Raw genomic sequence first — 14193 nt, forward strand, 5'->3', positions numbered from 1 at the left:
AGGTTGATATTATATTATATTAATTGACAAAATGTAGTGTAACAGACAGCAAATACATCTAAAGTCTGCTTCTATGATTTCTTTGATATTGAGATGTGGTAGCACCACATTATTGTAACATTTGCGCAAACACTGTGCATCAGGGCTGCTGAAGAGCAGACCTATGTGTATGATCTGTTCACACCACAGAAACATTTTCATTCATGGATTAACAAAAATGAAATTGACTCAGAGACAATGGACGAGTCGCTACGTGTCTTTACAGTTGAATGGTAATCGACAACTGCCGATTAACTAAGTCACATGTTAAAACTCTGCATCAACACTAGTGTAGTTGGACAAATTGTTTGCAGCAAGGCCTTAACACATTCACTGATTCTCTGTGTTACATAATGATTCCAATGCACCCAAATACTATTCACAAGTATGTGTTTCAAACATATCTACAAAAACATGTCTTCCTATCCAGTCATAAGACTTTTGTTTCAATATCGTTTTGTTGTTGTTCCCCATTACTGCAGTTCCTTAAAGTCAACCTCCCATGATCTGTCATTAATAATAATATATTCATGGTTTATTAGAATCTCAGAGGACTTTCTTTTACTCGTAACTCATACGTTTTTCACCGTAGTGTTTCCTTACACATCACAGTCATCACCATATTAGTGCTCATGTTAACGTGTAAAGGGACATTTATTTTAAATTCATTAGGAATCAAATTAAAATAAACAAGATATGAATGGAACACAAAGTTTCTACTTGACCTAATGAGACCTCTCTGCCCTGACCTTTGAACCTCATCGTGTTCTTCGTAGAATGATGTAGTGGATTGCAGGGACCAGGCAGCGGGGTCAGGGGATGGTGTCCAATGTCAACACTTGCTGTGATGTAAGGTGGCACACATACTCTGAGGAGACATGTAGGTCAGCCAAGAGGCCTGCGAGAAGACTGGCTGTTGGGGGGGTTAAATTACACCTTTATGAGCACACAAGCTAAAAAGTTCAGTCCACAAGATTGTGTGTTGAGGGTAACTGCCGTCATCTTCATCAGCACCCCCTCTAATAAAACTGTAAATCTTCAAATATACGACAATCAAGAAAAATAACCTAGTATGGCCAAAATCTCACTTTATCTTTCAGTCAAACACGTGCCTGCTTCTAAAATTACATCTTAATCCCAGATATATTTCATGGGTTATTAGTGGACTGACATAATGACTTACTGAAATTACTGGAAAGCAACCGGCAAAACAAACCGCACCCTCCACTCAACATGAACACATACTAAATATAATGTATATGTTTATAAATACACCCATTCTGCAGCAAGAGGGCCACAGGGGGAATAAATGGTGAGAAGTGCCTCCATTATTTTTGTGTTGGCACCGCCAAGGAAAGAATTTGAACAAGCAGACGAGTATTACAATCTGAACAGTTTACTGTCGCAACTTATACATAGCATCCTGCCCCCGGGGTTGAGGTGTTGTTACTGATACCGGCCCAGCTACAGCTTATAAATGGCAAGAGGAGGGCAGCTCTAGGCAGAGACATGAAGGTGGTGCATTATGGTCCAACTCAGCTGGTCCTAAAGTAGCACCGGTGTCCTCGATAAAAAGTCCAGCAGCAGAATTACAGAGAGAGTTATTTTCATACTCTTATGTTATTCCATTTCAGAATCCTCATTGTTTATGTACCCTGCAATACTGAAGTAAATAATATAAACTGAGCTCAAATGGAATCTGAACGCAACCATGGGAAAAGTTACTGAATCGTTAACTAATTGAATTTTTAAATGTTCTTCTTTAGGTGCTATTGCAATTGAAAGGCAAATAGTAGTAAATTCAAATAAAAAAATAAATGAACTATTTTCACTTTAAGATAATAAATTATATATCATCATGTCACATTTCCACCCAAGACCGTTTTATTTATATCTGTATAAATAAATAATATATACATATACAGTGTATACACACAATTATATTCATGAAATATTATCATTAAAAATAAATATAAACTCAAATCTGTGTATTACTTGATCTTATTGTTGTTTCATAATGTTTTTACATGGATTTACAGTAAAGTTATCACGAGAAAAAGTTGTAATAGAGAAATAGTGCTGTGTGGATTTGGGATGCTTCTATTTGAAGTTGAAGGATACAGAATAAACTATATTTAAAATGCACACATGACATATATAAATCAACCACGTGTAACTGAACAGCAGAGCACAGGGATGGCTTCACTTTATTTTTGAGGACGAATAATAATTGGTCTCCAGCTCATTTTAAATGGTGAAATCCCTGAGCTGTCGTCTGTAGAGTGAACGATACGCACTTCGGTTGGATCTTCGCTTTTCCCCCGAGCGGAAGCGGAGTTTGAGAGTCGGAGGTAAACTATCACTTACCCGCTCTGAAGGTCAGACGGTACGAAGGCGAAAGTAGGGTTCAGGAAAAGTGCGTGTCCGCTCCCGTGTGCAGCCCCTGGCACCAGCCGGGCGCAGGGAATCAAACCCTGTCCAGAACCTCAACGGGAAACCCAAACTCGGGAGTTTAGAAGTTTTCTCTGTACGTCCACAAGCCGCTGCCACAGCGAGAGCACCCGCTGGAGGCTCCGGAGCTAATTTGTTTTCGTTTCGACCGTCGAGATGTTGTCACGACCCGGAGCGTCTGCAGTCACCTGTGCCGCCGCCAATGGCAGAGCGCACGCGGGCTTCTGGGAAATGTAGTCTTCGCACATGCTCGTCACGCTGGGGTATTTCAGGGCGATGACGCGACTTCATCCAAAATAGACGAATAGTGACCGAAGGGGACGTTTAACTTTACTGTTTCCCCCAGTCTGCTACCCCGTTTAGTCATTTTACATGTTGTGGCTCCTGGTTTGTTTGTACGTTACCCACCAACTCAGAGTTATTGCTAAAGTTTTCAACTCTCAAAGAATTTGCTTTGGTGTTTGTTGCATAACAAACTCGTAAGAAGGTCAATGATGAAGCAAAAATAAGGAGACAAATAAAGCCTGAAGCCTTGAGTACAAGATCAATAGTTACAAATATATGTATTTTCAATTAAATTAAATATATCAAAGAAATAGAAGTGAAAATAATTTGGAAGTATGTACAATATAAGCAAATTAGCAATATATTATAAATGAGTTCATTTCAAATTTGGATTCGTTGTAATTAAGTTTATTTAGTAGTAGGATTTTGCTCTACTTATGTATATCTTTAATTTCTCTTATCTGTTTAACTCATATTAGTTTTGCAAAGCTGGTTTAATATCAACCTTGTTTTCATGTCTGTCCTTGCTGGTGTGTGTGTGTTGTTTGTTTGCTTTAATGAACCGTAATGTCTTGCTTTGCTTCATTCACTGCCAACGATTGTCATCTGCCTATATATCTCTATATTAGGGTTAATAACTTAATTGATACTATCGTCATCATGATAACTATTTTAAATATGTAACCTTTTAATGATTTTAGGCTGTCAACTTTACACCTAGTCAGGGACCATAGAGGAAAATTACCCTCTTGGTTATCTATGGGGACATTACATAGTATTGTTATGTACTGTCCCTGACAAATGAAATTAATATTATAATTTGTTTTAAGTGTAATACAATGCAATCAGTAGTCCTGCAACAAGTATTTATTTTATATCACCTATATTTCCCTCTTTACTCAGTGAGTCCATGTACTGTTGTTAATCCTTACATTCCCAAATTCACATGTCTGCCTGTTTTATATTGAATTGATTTCCATGGCTTTGAAGATCAGAGGCAATAATATGCAGTGGAATGTTATGAAGCACGTTTACCCTGTTACTGTACTTAGATGCATATTCGTGTACTTTACTTACATAGATTTATTTTAGGGTACTTTTCTCTTTAACCCACTACATATTTCAGCAAACCTTGGTACTTTCCTCTCCACTACATTTTTGCATTACAACTTAAGTAGAAAAATTACTGTGGTACTTTAACTTAACATTTTGTCTATTAATTTGTACTACTACTAAACCACTAATATGTTTTATGCTGTCTGAATTTCAAGCTGTTCATGCTCATGTTTTCAGTGTTCTCAAGGTTTACCAACGTCTGTGGTTGTGACCAGTGATGACTGGTGGTGTTAGGCATAGGTAGTACCCAGTATGACCACTAGTAGGAAGCAAAATAAATCACTCGTATATTGTACGTCAACATTGCATGACAGAAGAGCAGAGGCATTCTTCAAGGGCAGTTTCACTTTATTTCAGTGCAATAAGTTTATTTTAATCAGGGGAACTCTCACCTGATAAGACTATTTGTATGCCTAGAGGTGTAATCTAACAATATTTGTATATGTGCAAAACAAATCAATTTTAAATGATGGGTGGACAATGTCAATAGTAGCTCGTTCTCATCATACCAATTGATTGGTATCAAGCATGTGATTGGTATAAATCTACTTACATTCAATATGCACAAGACAAACTACTTTGAACCTTTGAGCCATTCAGAGTTGAGACTGAGTGTCCAGAGGTGGATGGCAGTGAGGGACGTGGGCCACACGATCAGCGAGAAAACAGTCAAGATATTTCAGCCATGAAACATTTAAAAGAAACACTGCCAAAATCAGCAGGTGAGTTGGTTACATCTAGTAAATCATCTCTTTGTCCCTTTCAGTGTAGAGCAGTGTCTTTAATATTCACATAAAACTAAGAGAGGCTGCCTAGATTTAAATATACCCTGAATAGAAAACATGGTTTTCAGCAATATGTTGGGGTATTATTATCAAAACTCAAATCAACGCAATAATCTAGATATTTCAGAGTAACTTTCAAGTGAGCATAAAACAAACTATAAGAGGTAAGTACAAATATAGCACCTTATTCACCCATGAGCTTTAGAAACACTTCTACAAAATTTGTCACACATGTAGATTCAACTTACAACCATGTTGTCTGCTAGGAGAATGGGGGACTGGTCTAGTAGTACCAAATAATTGTTCCTGTCTGCCATGTGTGTGTGATGCATCTATGAACTAATGCTGTAATATTGTAAAACATTATGCAAACCATGCAAAGTAATTTCAAGTTTAATATCTCCCAGAACCATCTGTAGAGTTCCAATGAATCAGTTTCACTGCGACTTTGAAATGTGCCTTACTCAACAATCAAATCTGTTTTTTCATGTATCAACAGATACTAAGACAATTTAGATAAATGATTTCCTGGTTATGACATTGATTTATTTTCCATAACACCCAGCCCTATTACTCCATGATTACACAAAGACTTTGGAAGAGAAGACGGGTTGCTGATGTGTGTCTCATGGCCACACTCGAAGGAAGTATTTGCATCCCAACTGAGGCCAGTCCCTGTTGGACTTAACATCTAACGATGACAAGTAAACGTGAATGGGCAATAACCTTTTCAAGATTTGAGTTTTGCAGAATCATCCATTAGAATTTCTTCATTTTGGTGAGAGGGATGAAATTAACAGTGGAACTCTTAGAGTAACCGAGGAGGGAATAATGCTGCAGAAGGAACTGAGAGAGCAGATATCCTATATGGAGGATATGTAGGGGTACTGTGGATGCCACCAGTCCATTAGCCTCACACTGTGGACAGGATCCAACACCACCTGGGTCCCGCAGTGATCAACCCTCTTCTTCCCACGGTGGAGTGGCGAGTCCTGGAACATCAGACGGACACGATGGTGCCGCATGTCTGTGCTGACGTTGATTGTGAACTATGAGCGATACAGAGACAGAAAAGTGTGGATTAGAAGAGGAAATGATGTACATAAATTCATCTTCTCATTAGTCTATGATCAAGCGGTGAAGATAATGTAAGCTGAAGCAAAAAGATAATAAATACACATGAATTAGCATATTTTCAACAAACATACTGCCCGGAGGTTTGTTTACATGAATCAACACTTCAGTTCAGTTTTCAGATTTCTGGTGCTGCCATAACCTCGTACAGACTGTTAAACAGTAGCTCATATAAAAACAACTTCCTCTCACCCCAACTAGAGTTTACATCTACAACATGCCCTTGTGCTCTCAATAGTGAACTCCTCGCTGATCTCTGGCCATACTTTATCACCTTTCAAGCACTTCTCAAAAATATGTCAGAGACCTCTGAACCCCAAGCAACTTTTACCAAATCAAACCTTCTTTTCATTAGTGAAAACTGATGTAAGGCAGATACAGATCTGACAATTCAACATTACTGACAATCTGAGGAATATTTAGATATTTGAAGTCATTCATTTTTAATTAAATGGTTTGTACATTATCATACATTGTGGAAAGATCTGTCTAATCATTAGATTTACACAACTGTGATATTTCTGAGGAGAGAGCAGAGCTGGAGGTTATATCATGAAATAAATCGAAATGAACCCTCTGGTTGGTTGTGTATAACAACATTATGTTTTTTCATTCATAACTGTCTTATACAAGTATTCTTTTAATTTAAAATCTTAACCGTCAACATAAATCTCATCAACACTTGCTAATGGACAAACAATAAATACTAACCAAGGTCAGGGTCATGCCCATGACCACAGGGGTGAAGATGAAGTTGAGAGTTGTGACCTGAAGCACATAGCAGTCAGTGTCCGGGTTTGTGTGGACATGTTCGTATTGTCTGGGCAAGCTCAAGGACTTGGCACAACCATTTTTACTTTGTGCCCGCTGCAATGGAGACAAACAGAGAAATACACAAATCATAAACATGATGACAACAGGAGTCACAGTAGGCCATTACCAACTTGTTATGAAGATAATAAATGTAGAAATGTAATTGGTTTTGAGGAAGCCCTTTACCTGCTTTAAAAACTTGAAGTTGAACTCCCACAATACATCTGGTCGAGTCCCTGACATCCTTTTGACCCAGAAGAGCAAACACTGCAACAACAAAAATCAAGCATTCAAAGCGGCTGCTTCCATAGTGAAATCAGTATTTTGACTCAGTGTTTCACATCTGGTTTTAAATAGACCTAATTAAAATTGAGTTTTGCTTTCCAGTCATGAGGACATTCAGATGAAAAAGACAAAGACTTTCATCACAGGCTAATCCTATTTAAAATACATCAGATCAGGGAATGGAAATTAAATAAAAACAAAACTATAGTTCTGCATTCCTTACTAAGCACAACGACTGCAGTCACACATCTGTTCATTTACCCTGGAGTTGAGCAAAGTTGTCGGCGTGGATTCGGGCAGGGCAGGAATTTTCGAGACACGCAAGCTGAATGGCTCGTACAAATGGAAAAGGGAGCGAATGACGCGGGCCCTTAGACGATTCAATATATCAATGGAGTAAGGCTGGAGACGAAGCGGCAGATCAACATCAATCCTATAGTGTCTTTGAGAAAGAGAGATTGAAATGACAGGGAAAGATAAATTTGCTTCATCACTTTGCTAATTTATCAGGACAGATTCAAGATATTTTATTGAGCATTGAGAGTATTATGAGCATTTGAATGAATAAGCTAATTAGTTTTGCACTGAATGGCTCAATAAAGATCAATTAAAGATTGCCTTTAATTCATTCTTTGGTAAATACAAATGTAAAGTAGGTTTGCTCATTCAATCAGTTAAACCACCTCACCTTCTATAAAGCCTTGTCCAAAAAGCTGCAGTGCAAGTGACTGTCCAGGCATTTCTACAGATAAGCGCAAATTTGCACACATCCTCAGGCCGAATATAGGCGGAGAGCATTAGCCAAATATCCATTGGATATTCTCCCCCATCGCTGCTCTCACTGCTCTCTGAGAAGACAACATGCAAACACCACTGTAACCAAGAAATCTCAAGTAATGCATATATATCTATATTTCACAAAGAAAACAAAAACAATACCCTTTCTTCTCTTGTTTTTCTTCTTGTGGGCCACCTTTGTTTCATGTTCTCCATCTTCTTCAGGGTCCAGGTCTTCACTGCCGTCCGAAGCGTCTGTGTTGACACTCACAGCCGACGACAGGACTTCCTCTACAGCCCCCTGAGACGCCTCCAGGCCACAGAGGGATTTCACTGGATAAAAACAGCATAATGGTAAGTAAAGCACAAGGGTCACCTCTATCAGACAAGGTCAAACTGCACTAGCGCTGGGCTATGAAACAATGTCAATAATAACCAAAGTACAATTTTTGTCAATAGCAACATAAGACAGCTTCAATAAATGTCGATATATGTTTGTATAATCACAGTGAAGAGGTGTAACACAAAATTGACCTCAGATCTGTAGGAGGTTTTGCTGTTATCGAGTGTTTGTCATTCTCTGCACATGAGGAAGTGTTTAAAACCACAACATTCGCTCAGGAGCAAATATCTGTTTTTAAACTTACAATGAACAGTACCGTGATCACTGTCGATATCGTCTAATTCGAAGGTTTTAATCTTAATATAATTTGTGTCCATATGATCCAACCCTACACTGACCACTATCACAGCTTTACCTTCTTTAGCAACTGCATTCACGACAGCCTTCTTCACCCTCCCCGACTTCACAACAGCTGGGTCGGCATCAGCATAATCAGCTACCGTCACTGGGGGGGAAAAAGCACCATATTTTCTATTAAATATAGTTTATGAGTATATTTATCTTTAGCACAAATCAGCAAAGCCTGCAATAACCATAATAGAGGTAGCTAGCTAGCTGGCTAACGTAAACGTAACCTGCCTGATTCCGAACAGACGTCCCCAGTCTTAAATTTCAGCCGTTTTCGGTTCCCTTTCTTGGGCATGTCGACACCAATGATCTGCGAACGCTTAGCGGGGCTGTGAGTCCTGCCATGCCTCTATGGCAAGCCGACGTACAGAGAAAGAAAGAAAAATTAAAGATAAATTGAAAAGTGTTCCGCCAGGATCTTCAGCCATCATGGAATGACGTGATGTCGCGAGTATCGCGAGAGTATCGTTGTTTTTCCCTCCCACCCGTTGCTTTACTGCCACCTGTTGGTTGACTTGAGCATTGCAAGAATCTCTCGTTCAAGGGTGAAGGAAAGTGGATCTACCACATTATTTTTATCAGCCACATAAGATTGTTGTTGGAATATCTGCGCTTTTATTCATTCCCTTGGAAGGATGATGTATATTTATGTTTTACTAGTAGGTTCGGAGGATAAATTTGTCAACCCTGCTTTTCTACCACTACTTTGCATTATACTTCCTAAACTCGTAAGGTATGCAGAGCTAACCTGTGTGTGAGGGGATGTGAAGCTGTTTGTATTGTTTTAATTACTAAATATGTCACATTAACTGACACATGGGGCTTCAGCTATGCTAGATGACTAAGAGGTAAATAACCTGTCAGCAAACACAGATTGATAAATCAGGCATCCACTGAAGGATTCGTAGAAAGCAGTTAATCATAGTATTCCTGAAGAGCCTGCTGTCCATCTGACTTCAGTGAAGGGCCAATCTTTCACTCTGCCACTCATAAGGGTGCTAATACAGGCGTTTAAAACTGCCCCATACATCATCCATAATAACCATCTGTCAGAAGAGGACGACACGGACAGAAATCATTACCTCTGACAATGTTATCAGCCCAGGTAATCATAATGTTAAAAGGTCCGGTGTTCAGCATTTCCCAGCCGTGCTGCAGGCCATCTCAGACTCGCTGTTGACAACATTGTTGTCAAGACCTTGAAACACAGAGGGATGGAGTCACGTCTCCAAGGGCAAGGGAAATACGTTTTTTGGGAGAAATCTCTGACCAAAAAAAACAAAGGAGCTACTTCGACCTCCTTGACGATTACATTATCAAACTTAGATTGCCTCATTTCCTCCAACTTAAGAGATGTGTCAAAGGAGATGTCAGGAGAAATTAACCCATTAAACCCTCTGAAGTCTGCATCTATGTTGTCAAATATCATATGACCACTATGGCCGTGTCCTTTGCGTAACACAGAGTATTGATTTAACCTTGTGAAACTTTTCTCCTTATGACAAGATAGTCCATAATCAGGCATCAAGAACAATATATATTCTCATTGTTACTATTTCAACCTTCAACTGCCCAAATGCATCTGCAATTAAAATTGGAGTATATCTCACTTGCCAGAAGACCCAAGGGATATTCCCACAGCCCTCTGGACTTTTCTGACTCAGAAATGCTGGACAGATTTGGGAACTGCTAGTTTGGTGTTTCAATAAAAAACACACATCAATTCATGTCAATGCACATGTCAGAAGAGGTCAGAGGGGATAGCTCTTGGGACAAATTTGTCTTTAGGATTTCTGGCATCAGATTTTCAGCTGTGACAAAACCTTTTGTTCAGGTTTAGGAAACATGGGTTTTAAAATCCCTTTGACATTATTCTTGTGGAAAGACTTCCTGCCAGAAAAGCTTAACGACAAACTATTTACAACACTGCTGCAGTCAATCTATTCCAACCACTAGGTGGCAATAAATAACCATTTGTTGCTACCAGTCGAATTTTGATTCAATAAAGACTTTCATAATTTCATAATTGTGCACTGATTATGTACACATCTGGATTAATTTGTACCCGAAATCACAAATGAAAACTACATTGATAGAAGGAGTCAGATTGTTTAATTGAATATATAAATTGAGAAACTGAATGAAAAAATTACTGACAATTTATATCTTACTTTACTTAATTTTCCAAAATTAGCAGCCAAACATCTGCTGAACATCATTTATAAATTATCTATAGGTTAATATGATTATGGTCAACTGTTTTTTAACCCTAACCCTAACCCTAACCCTAACCCTGTTTTTTCGACTGCAATCCAGTTTCCATTTCCATGTGGATTTTTCTTTAAGTAGCAGTTCAGCTATGTAAAACATCAGTCCTGAGTTAAGGAGAATGTGGGTCTTTCTGTCAAAATCAGGCCTATCTTTAATGTGTCAAAGAAACTGCAGTGACTCACCAAATTATACATTCTCTCTATGATTCATAACCCTAACATTACGATTATGAATAAGAATGAAAAGGAGGGAAACATTTTCTTATTACTAATATTTATAATCTTAAAGTTCATGTCCATCCTGCAGGGTGCGCTGCACACTCAAAGTACACGACCATTATGGCTCTGGAGCTGCCAGGAGATGAAGGTGTCTAGTGGTGCTGATGAGAATGGTTCATTAGTAGCCTACTACTGCCAGTGAGGGTTAAATCTGTGCTATCTATAAGTCTATGATCAATATACGGTTGACATCAATGGACCATCCAGCTGATTCCTCTCTTTTACATGTGCATGTGGTGCAAAAACGCTTAGAGGCTGACGGTGGGGAGTTGGTCCCTTTGGAGAGCTGGAGTGACAACTGAAGATTCCTGTGTGTTTGTGTGTGTGTGTGTGTGTGTGTGTGTGTGTGTGTGTGTGTGTGTGTGTGTGTGTGTGTGTGTGTTTGTGTGTGTTTGTGTGTGTGTGTGTGTCTGTGTGTGTGTGTGTGTGTGTGTGTGTGTGTGTGTGTGTGTATGTGTGTGTGTGTGTGTGTGTGTGTGTGTGTGTGTGTGTGTGTGTGTGTGTGTGTGTGTGTGTGTGAAGACCTGTACTACTATCTTTGTGAGGACCATTTTAGACCCTAGAGGGTTGAGACTTGGTTTTAGGATTAGGGTTAGAATTAGGTTTAGGTTAGGGTAAGGCTTTTCGTTTGAGTGGTCAATGTAAGGGTAAGGGGGCTAGGGAATGTATATGTCAATGAGTGTCCTCACTTAAATATAAGTACAAACATATGTGTGTCCACAACGAATGGAAGTCAATGCAAAGTCCTAATCGGGATAGTTGTGCAAAACTGTGTGTGTTTGCGCACTTCTCTCTTTGTAAGGACCCGTTTAAATTGCAAACCTTATGGAATCAGGACATTGGTTCAGTCATCGAAATCTGTGATGGATAAGGTTGGGGTATATGTCATGTCCACGAGTGTCCTCACAAAGATGGATGTGCAGGCATGGTGTGTGTATGTGTTTGACAGAGTGACTGCGTGTGTGGGAGGAGGAGTGAGCGTCGGTGGCCGTGTGTGTCTGTGTTTGTGTATGTGTGCGTGCGTGCGTGCGTGCGTGTGTGTGTGCGTGTGTGTGAGCGTGTGTGTGTGTGTGTGTGTGGAGAGAGATGGGAGCGGAGAAGGCGGATGCAGATAACACTGGCTCTCTCTCGCCGTCCCCACCGCTAAAGGACGCAGATTGAACGTCTCCTCTCGGATGTTGCCTGCTATGATCTCCGTCACGCTCGCGGGCACCACCCCTCCAAACCACACACCCGTCTATCTCTGAGCTGTCAATCACACCATCACGCCGGGATTTCTACATGTGCGTGCATGGCGCGCCGGGCAGGGCGGATCTGCTCACCGGGTGAAGACACGCCGGTTAATATGGATGAGAGGTCGATCTCCATCTCGTCTTTTCAACCACTCTGATTAGGTAAGGCGATGGAAAGGTGGAGGATGCGCGCTCGGTGCACGATGGGGATTTAATGCAACGGGAATAAGGCGCGTATGTGTTGCACAGGCTGGTGCGTCGCCACGGGGCGTTAAAGGGCCTCTTATCAGTTCTTGTGAGTCCGATTATCACGCTGTGTAACCCGGCTCATGTACCTTCTTAATCCCGACAGCGACACTGTCCTATAGCGTTGCCCGGACCGCAGAGCCGGGAAGATGATGTGCGAGGTGATGCCGACCATCAGCGAGGGAGATTCGGGCGGTCCGCCGAGGGCCACCGGCGGCGTGCCGAACGGCTCGGACCAGGAGGCCAACTTCGAGCAGCTGATGGTCAACATGCTGGACGAGAGGGACAAGCTGCTGGAGTCCCTCAGGGAGACTCAGGAGACCCTCATCCAGTCCCAGACCAAGCTGCAGGGGGCGCTGCACGAGAGGGACGTGCTCCAGCGGCAGATCAACGCCTCGCTACCTCAGGTGAGTAGCAGCCGGGCCTCTGAAGGGTCGGGCTGTGGGGGCTAGATGGATGTGGTGATGTTAGTCGTTTGGTATGATATGACATTGAAGCGGACAAGTATGTGAGAAGATAACATGAAGATGTTATCCTGGAAGAATAACTCAGGGATGGATCATGAACCAGGTAGCGCAGGCTGGAGGATCACAGATCCAGCAGCCCTGACAGCTCCAGTCCTGACATGTTTTGTCTCTTGGTTTGTGTTGATTTGCTTGTATTGGGAATATGCACCACAAAAGCAGAATAAATGCCATGGTAAGGGCCTGATGGTGTGTCCTGCTTTTTCACACTTAATCTTAAGGCTCTATCTTTAAAGGGACTGTGTCATAATCAAACTAGAATGGCCCTCAGTCGAGCGCATACCTCCGCCAAGGCCCAACTGTCATCTCAGATTCAATGAAGCTGCACCAAATTGGACACACTCATGAATATCAGTTCCCTTAATGTTACTGTTATTTCCATTAAGATGACCTACAGTTTTCCCTGGGAGAATGGCAAAGATGTTGAAAAATGTCAACTAAAGTAAAAAGAAAATACTGGATTTGCTCCCTGAGACGCATGGAAAGCATTGGGAAACTCAGATCAGTTGTTTTTGTGTAACAAATAAACAAACAAACGGACAGGGATGTGACCATAACCTCCTCGTCTGAGGTAATTATACGATTGCTTTATTGCTTTGTCATGTGTTGCATATTCGTAGATTGCTCCAGCGGCAGGTGATATTTAGATTGAACTGGGGTGCAGAAATGTTTCTGCTCTTGGCCCAACCAGCAGGCCAGTCCTGCCATGGTGCTTCTACTTTAATTTCTATCAGTACCAGTGGTTAACGATAGCCACAAATCTAGAAACACTAACTGGAGTTAGGCGTGAAAATGTTGTCTAATTTATGAAGGGGGTGGTAGAGCTCTGATTTTCTGATTATCCGTCTTTGCTGGGAAACCCCTCTCACACTGCTGCATGTCCCAGGGTATCACCACGAGAATAACTGTGAAGATGATGGGGATGTGCAGATGTGTAGCACTTCAAAAGCTCGCGGTAAGTGGCAGCATGCCAGGAGGATCTAAATGTCTAGTAGGTAGATTGGTAATGTAGTAGGTGGAAATGTGGAGGGAGGGTTTATATACTCACAAGAAGAGTGTTTACTCTGACTAGAGGTCTGGGCCAGATGTTGAGAGCAGTGCCACAGACGAGGGCAGAGCACACCTGTCATTATCTGGATTGAAACCACCTCACCTCTGTTTGTGTTGGCCTTGCTGTCAGTGGTAATGCTAAGAATAGGAGCTGTG

At 41.0% G+C, this 14193-nt stretch overlaps 2 protein-coding genes across 2 annotated transcripts in view; one reads left to right on the forward strand and one right to left on the reverse strand.

The window, feature by feature from the left end:
• Nucleotides 1-4218: 4218 nt before the first annotated feature.
• Nucleotides 4219-8881, reverse strand: tmem183a (transmembrane protein 183A). Its single transcript, XM_053434916.1, has 8 exons — nt 8668-8881; nt 8444-8533; nt 7848-8018; nt 7597-7756; nt 7170-7350; nt 6810-6890; nt 6522-6677; nt 4219-5725 (listed from the first exon to the last, which is right to left on the reverse strand). The coding sequence occupies exons 1-8, from the start codon at nt 8729-8731 to the stop codon at nt 5540-5542; spliced, it is 1089 nt and encodes a 362-aa protein (XP_053290891.1). The 5' UTR covers nt 8732-8881; the 3' UTR covers nt 4219-5539.
• A 3731-nt stretch (nt 8882-12612) lies between these two features.
• ppfia4 (PTPRF interacting protein alpha 4) overlaps nt 12613-14193 on the forward strand; it is a 51164-nt gene continuing 49583 nt past the window's right edge. Inside the window, exon 1 of the mRNA XM_053439786.1 lies at nt 12613-12870. Within this exon, the coding sequence (XP_053295761.1) occupies nt 12613-12870 (258 nt within the window). The remainder of the gene's footprint in view (nt 12871-14193) is intronic.

The sequence above is a fragment of the Pleuronectes platessa genome, chromosome 2 (genome assembly GCF_947347685.1).
Source record: "Pleuronectes platessa chromosome 2, fPlePla1.1, whole genome shotgun sequence".
Classification (NCBI taxonomy): domain Eukaryota; kingdom Metazoa; phylum Chordata; class Actinopteri; order Pleuronectiformes; family Pleuronectidae; genus Pleuronectes; species Pleuronectes platessa.

Excerpts from the sequence above, each read along its gene's own strand:
- tmem183a (XM_053434916.1), bottom strand. The coding sequence starts at position 8,731 with ATGCCCAAGAAAGGGAACCGAAAACGGCTGAAATTTAAGACTGGGGAC. Across the intron at positions 8,534-8,667 it reads GGACGTCTGTTCGGAATCAG|TGACGGTAGCTGATTATGCT; the intron begins GCAGGTTACGTT and ends TTTCCCCCCCAG. Across the intron at positions 6,678-6,809 it reads ACTTCAAGTTTTTAAAGCAG|CGGGCACAAAGTAAAAATGG; the intron begins GTAAAGGGCTTC and ends TCTCCATTGCAG.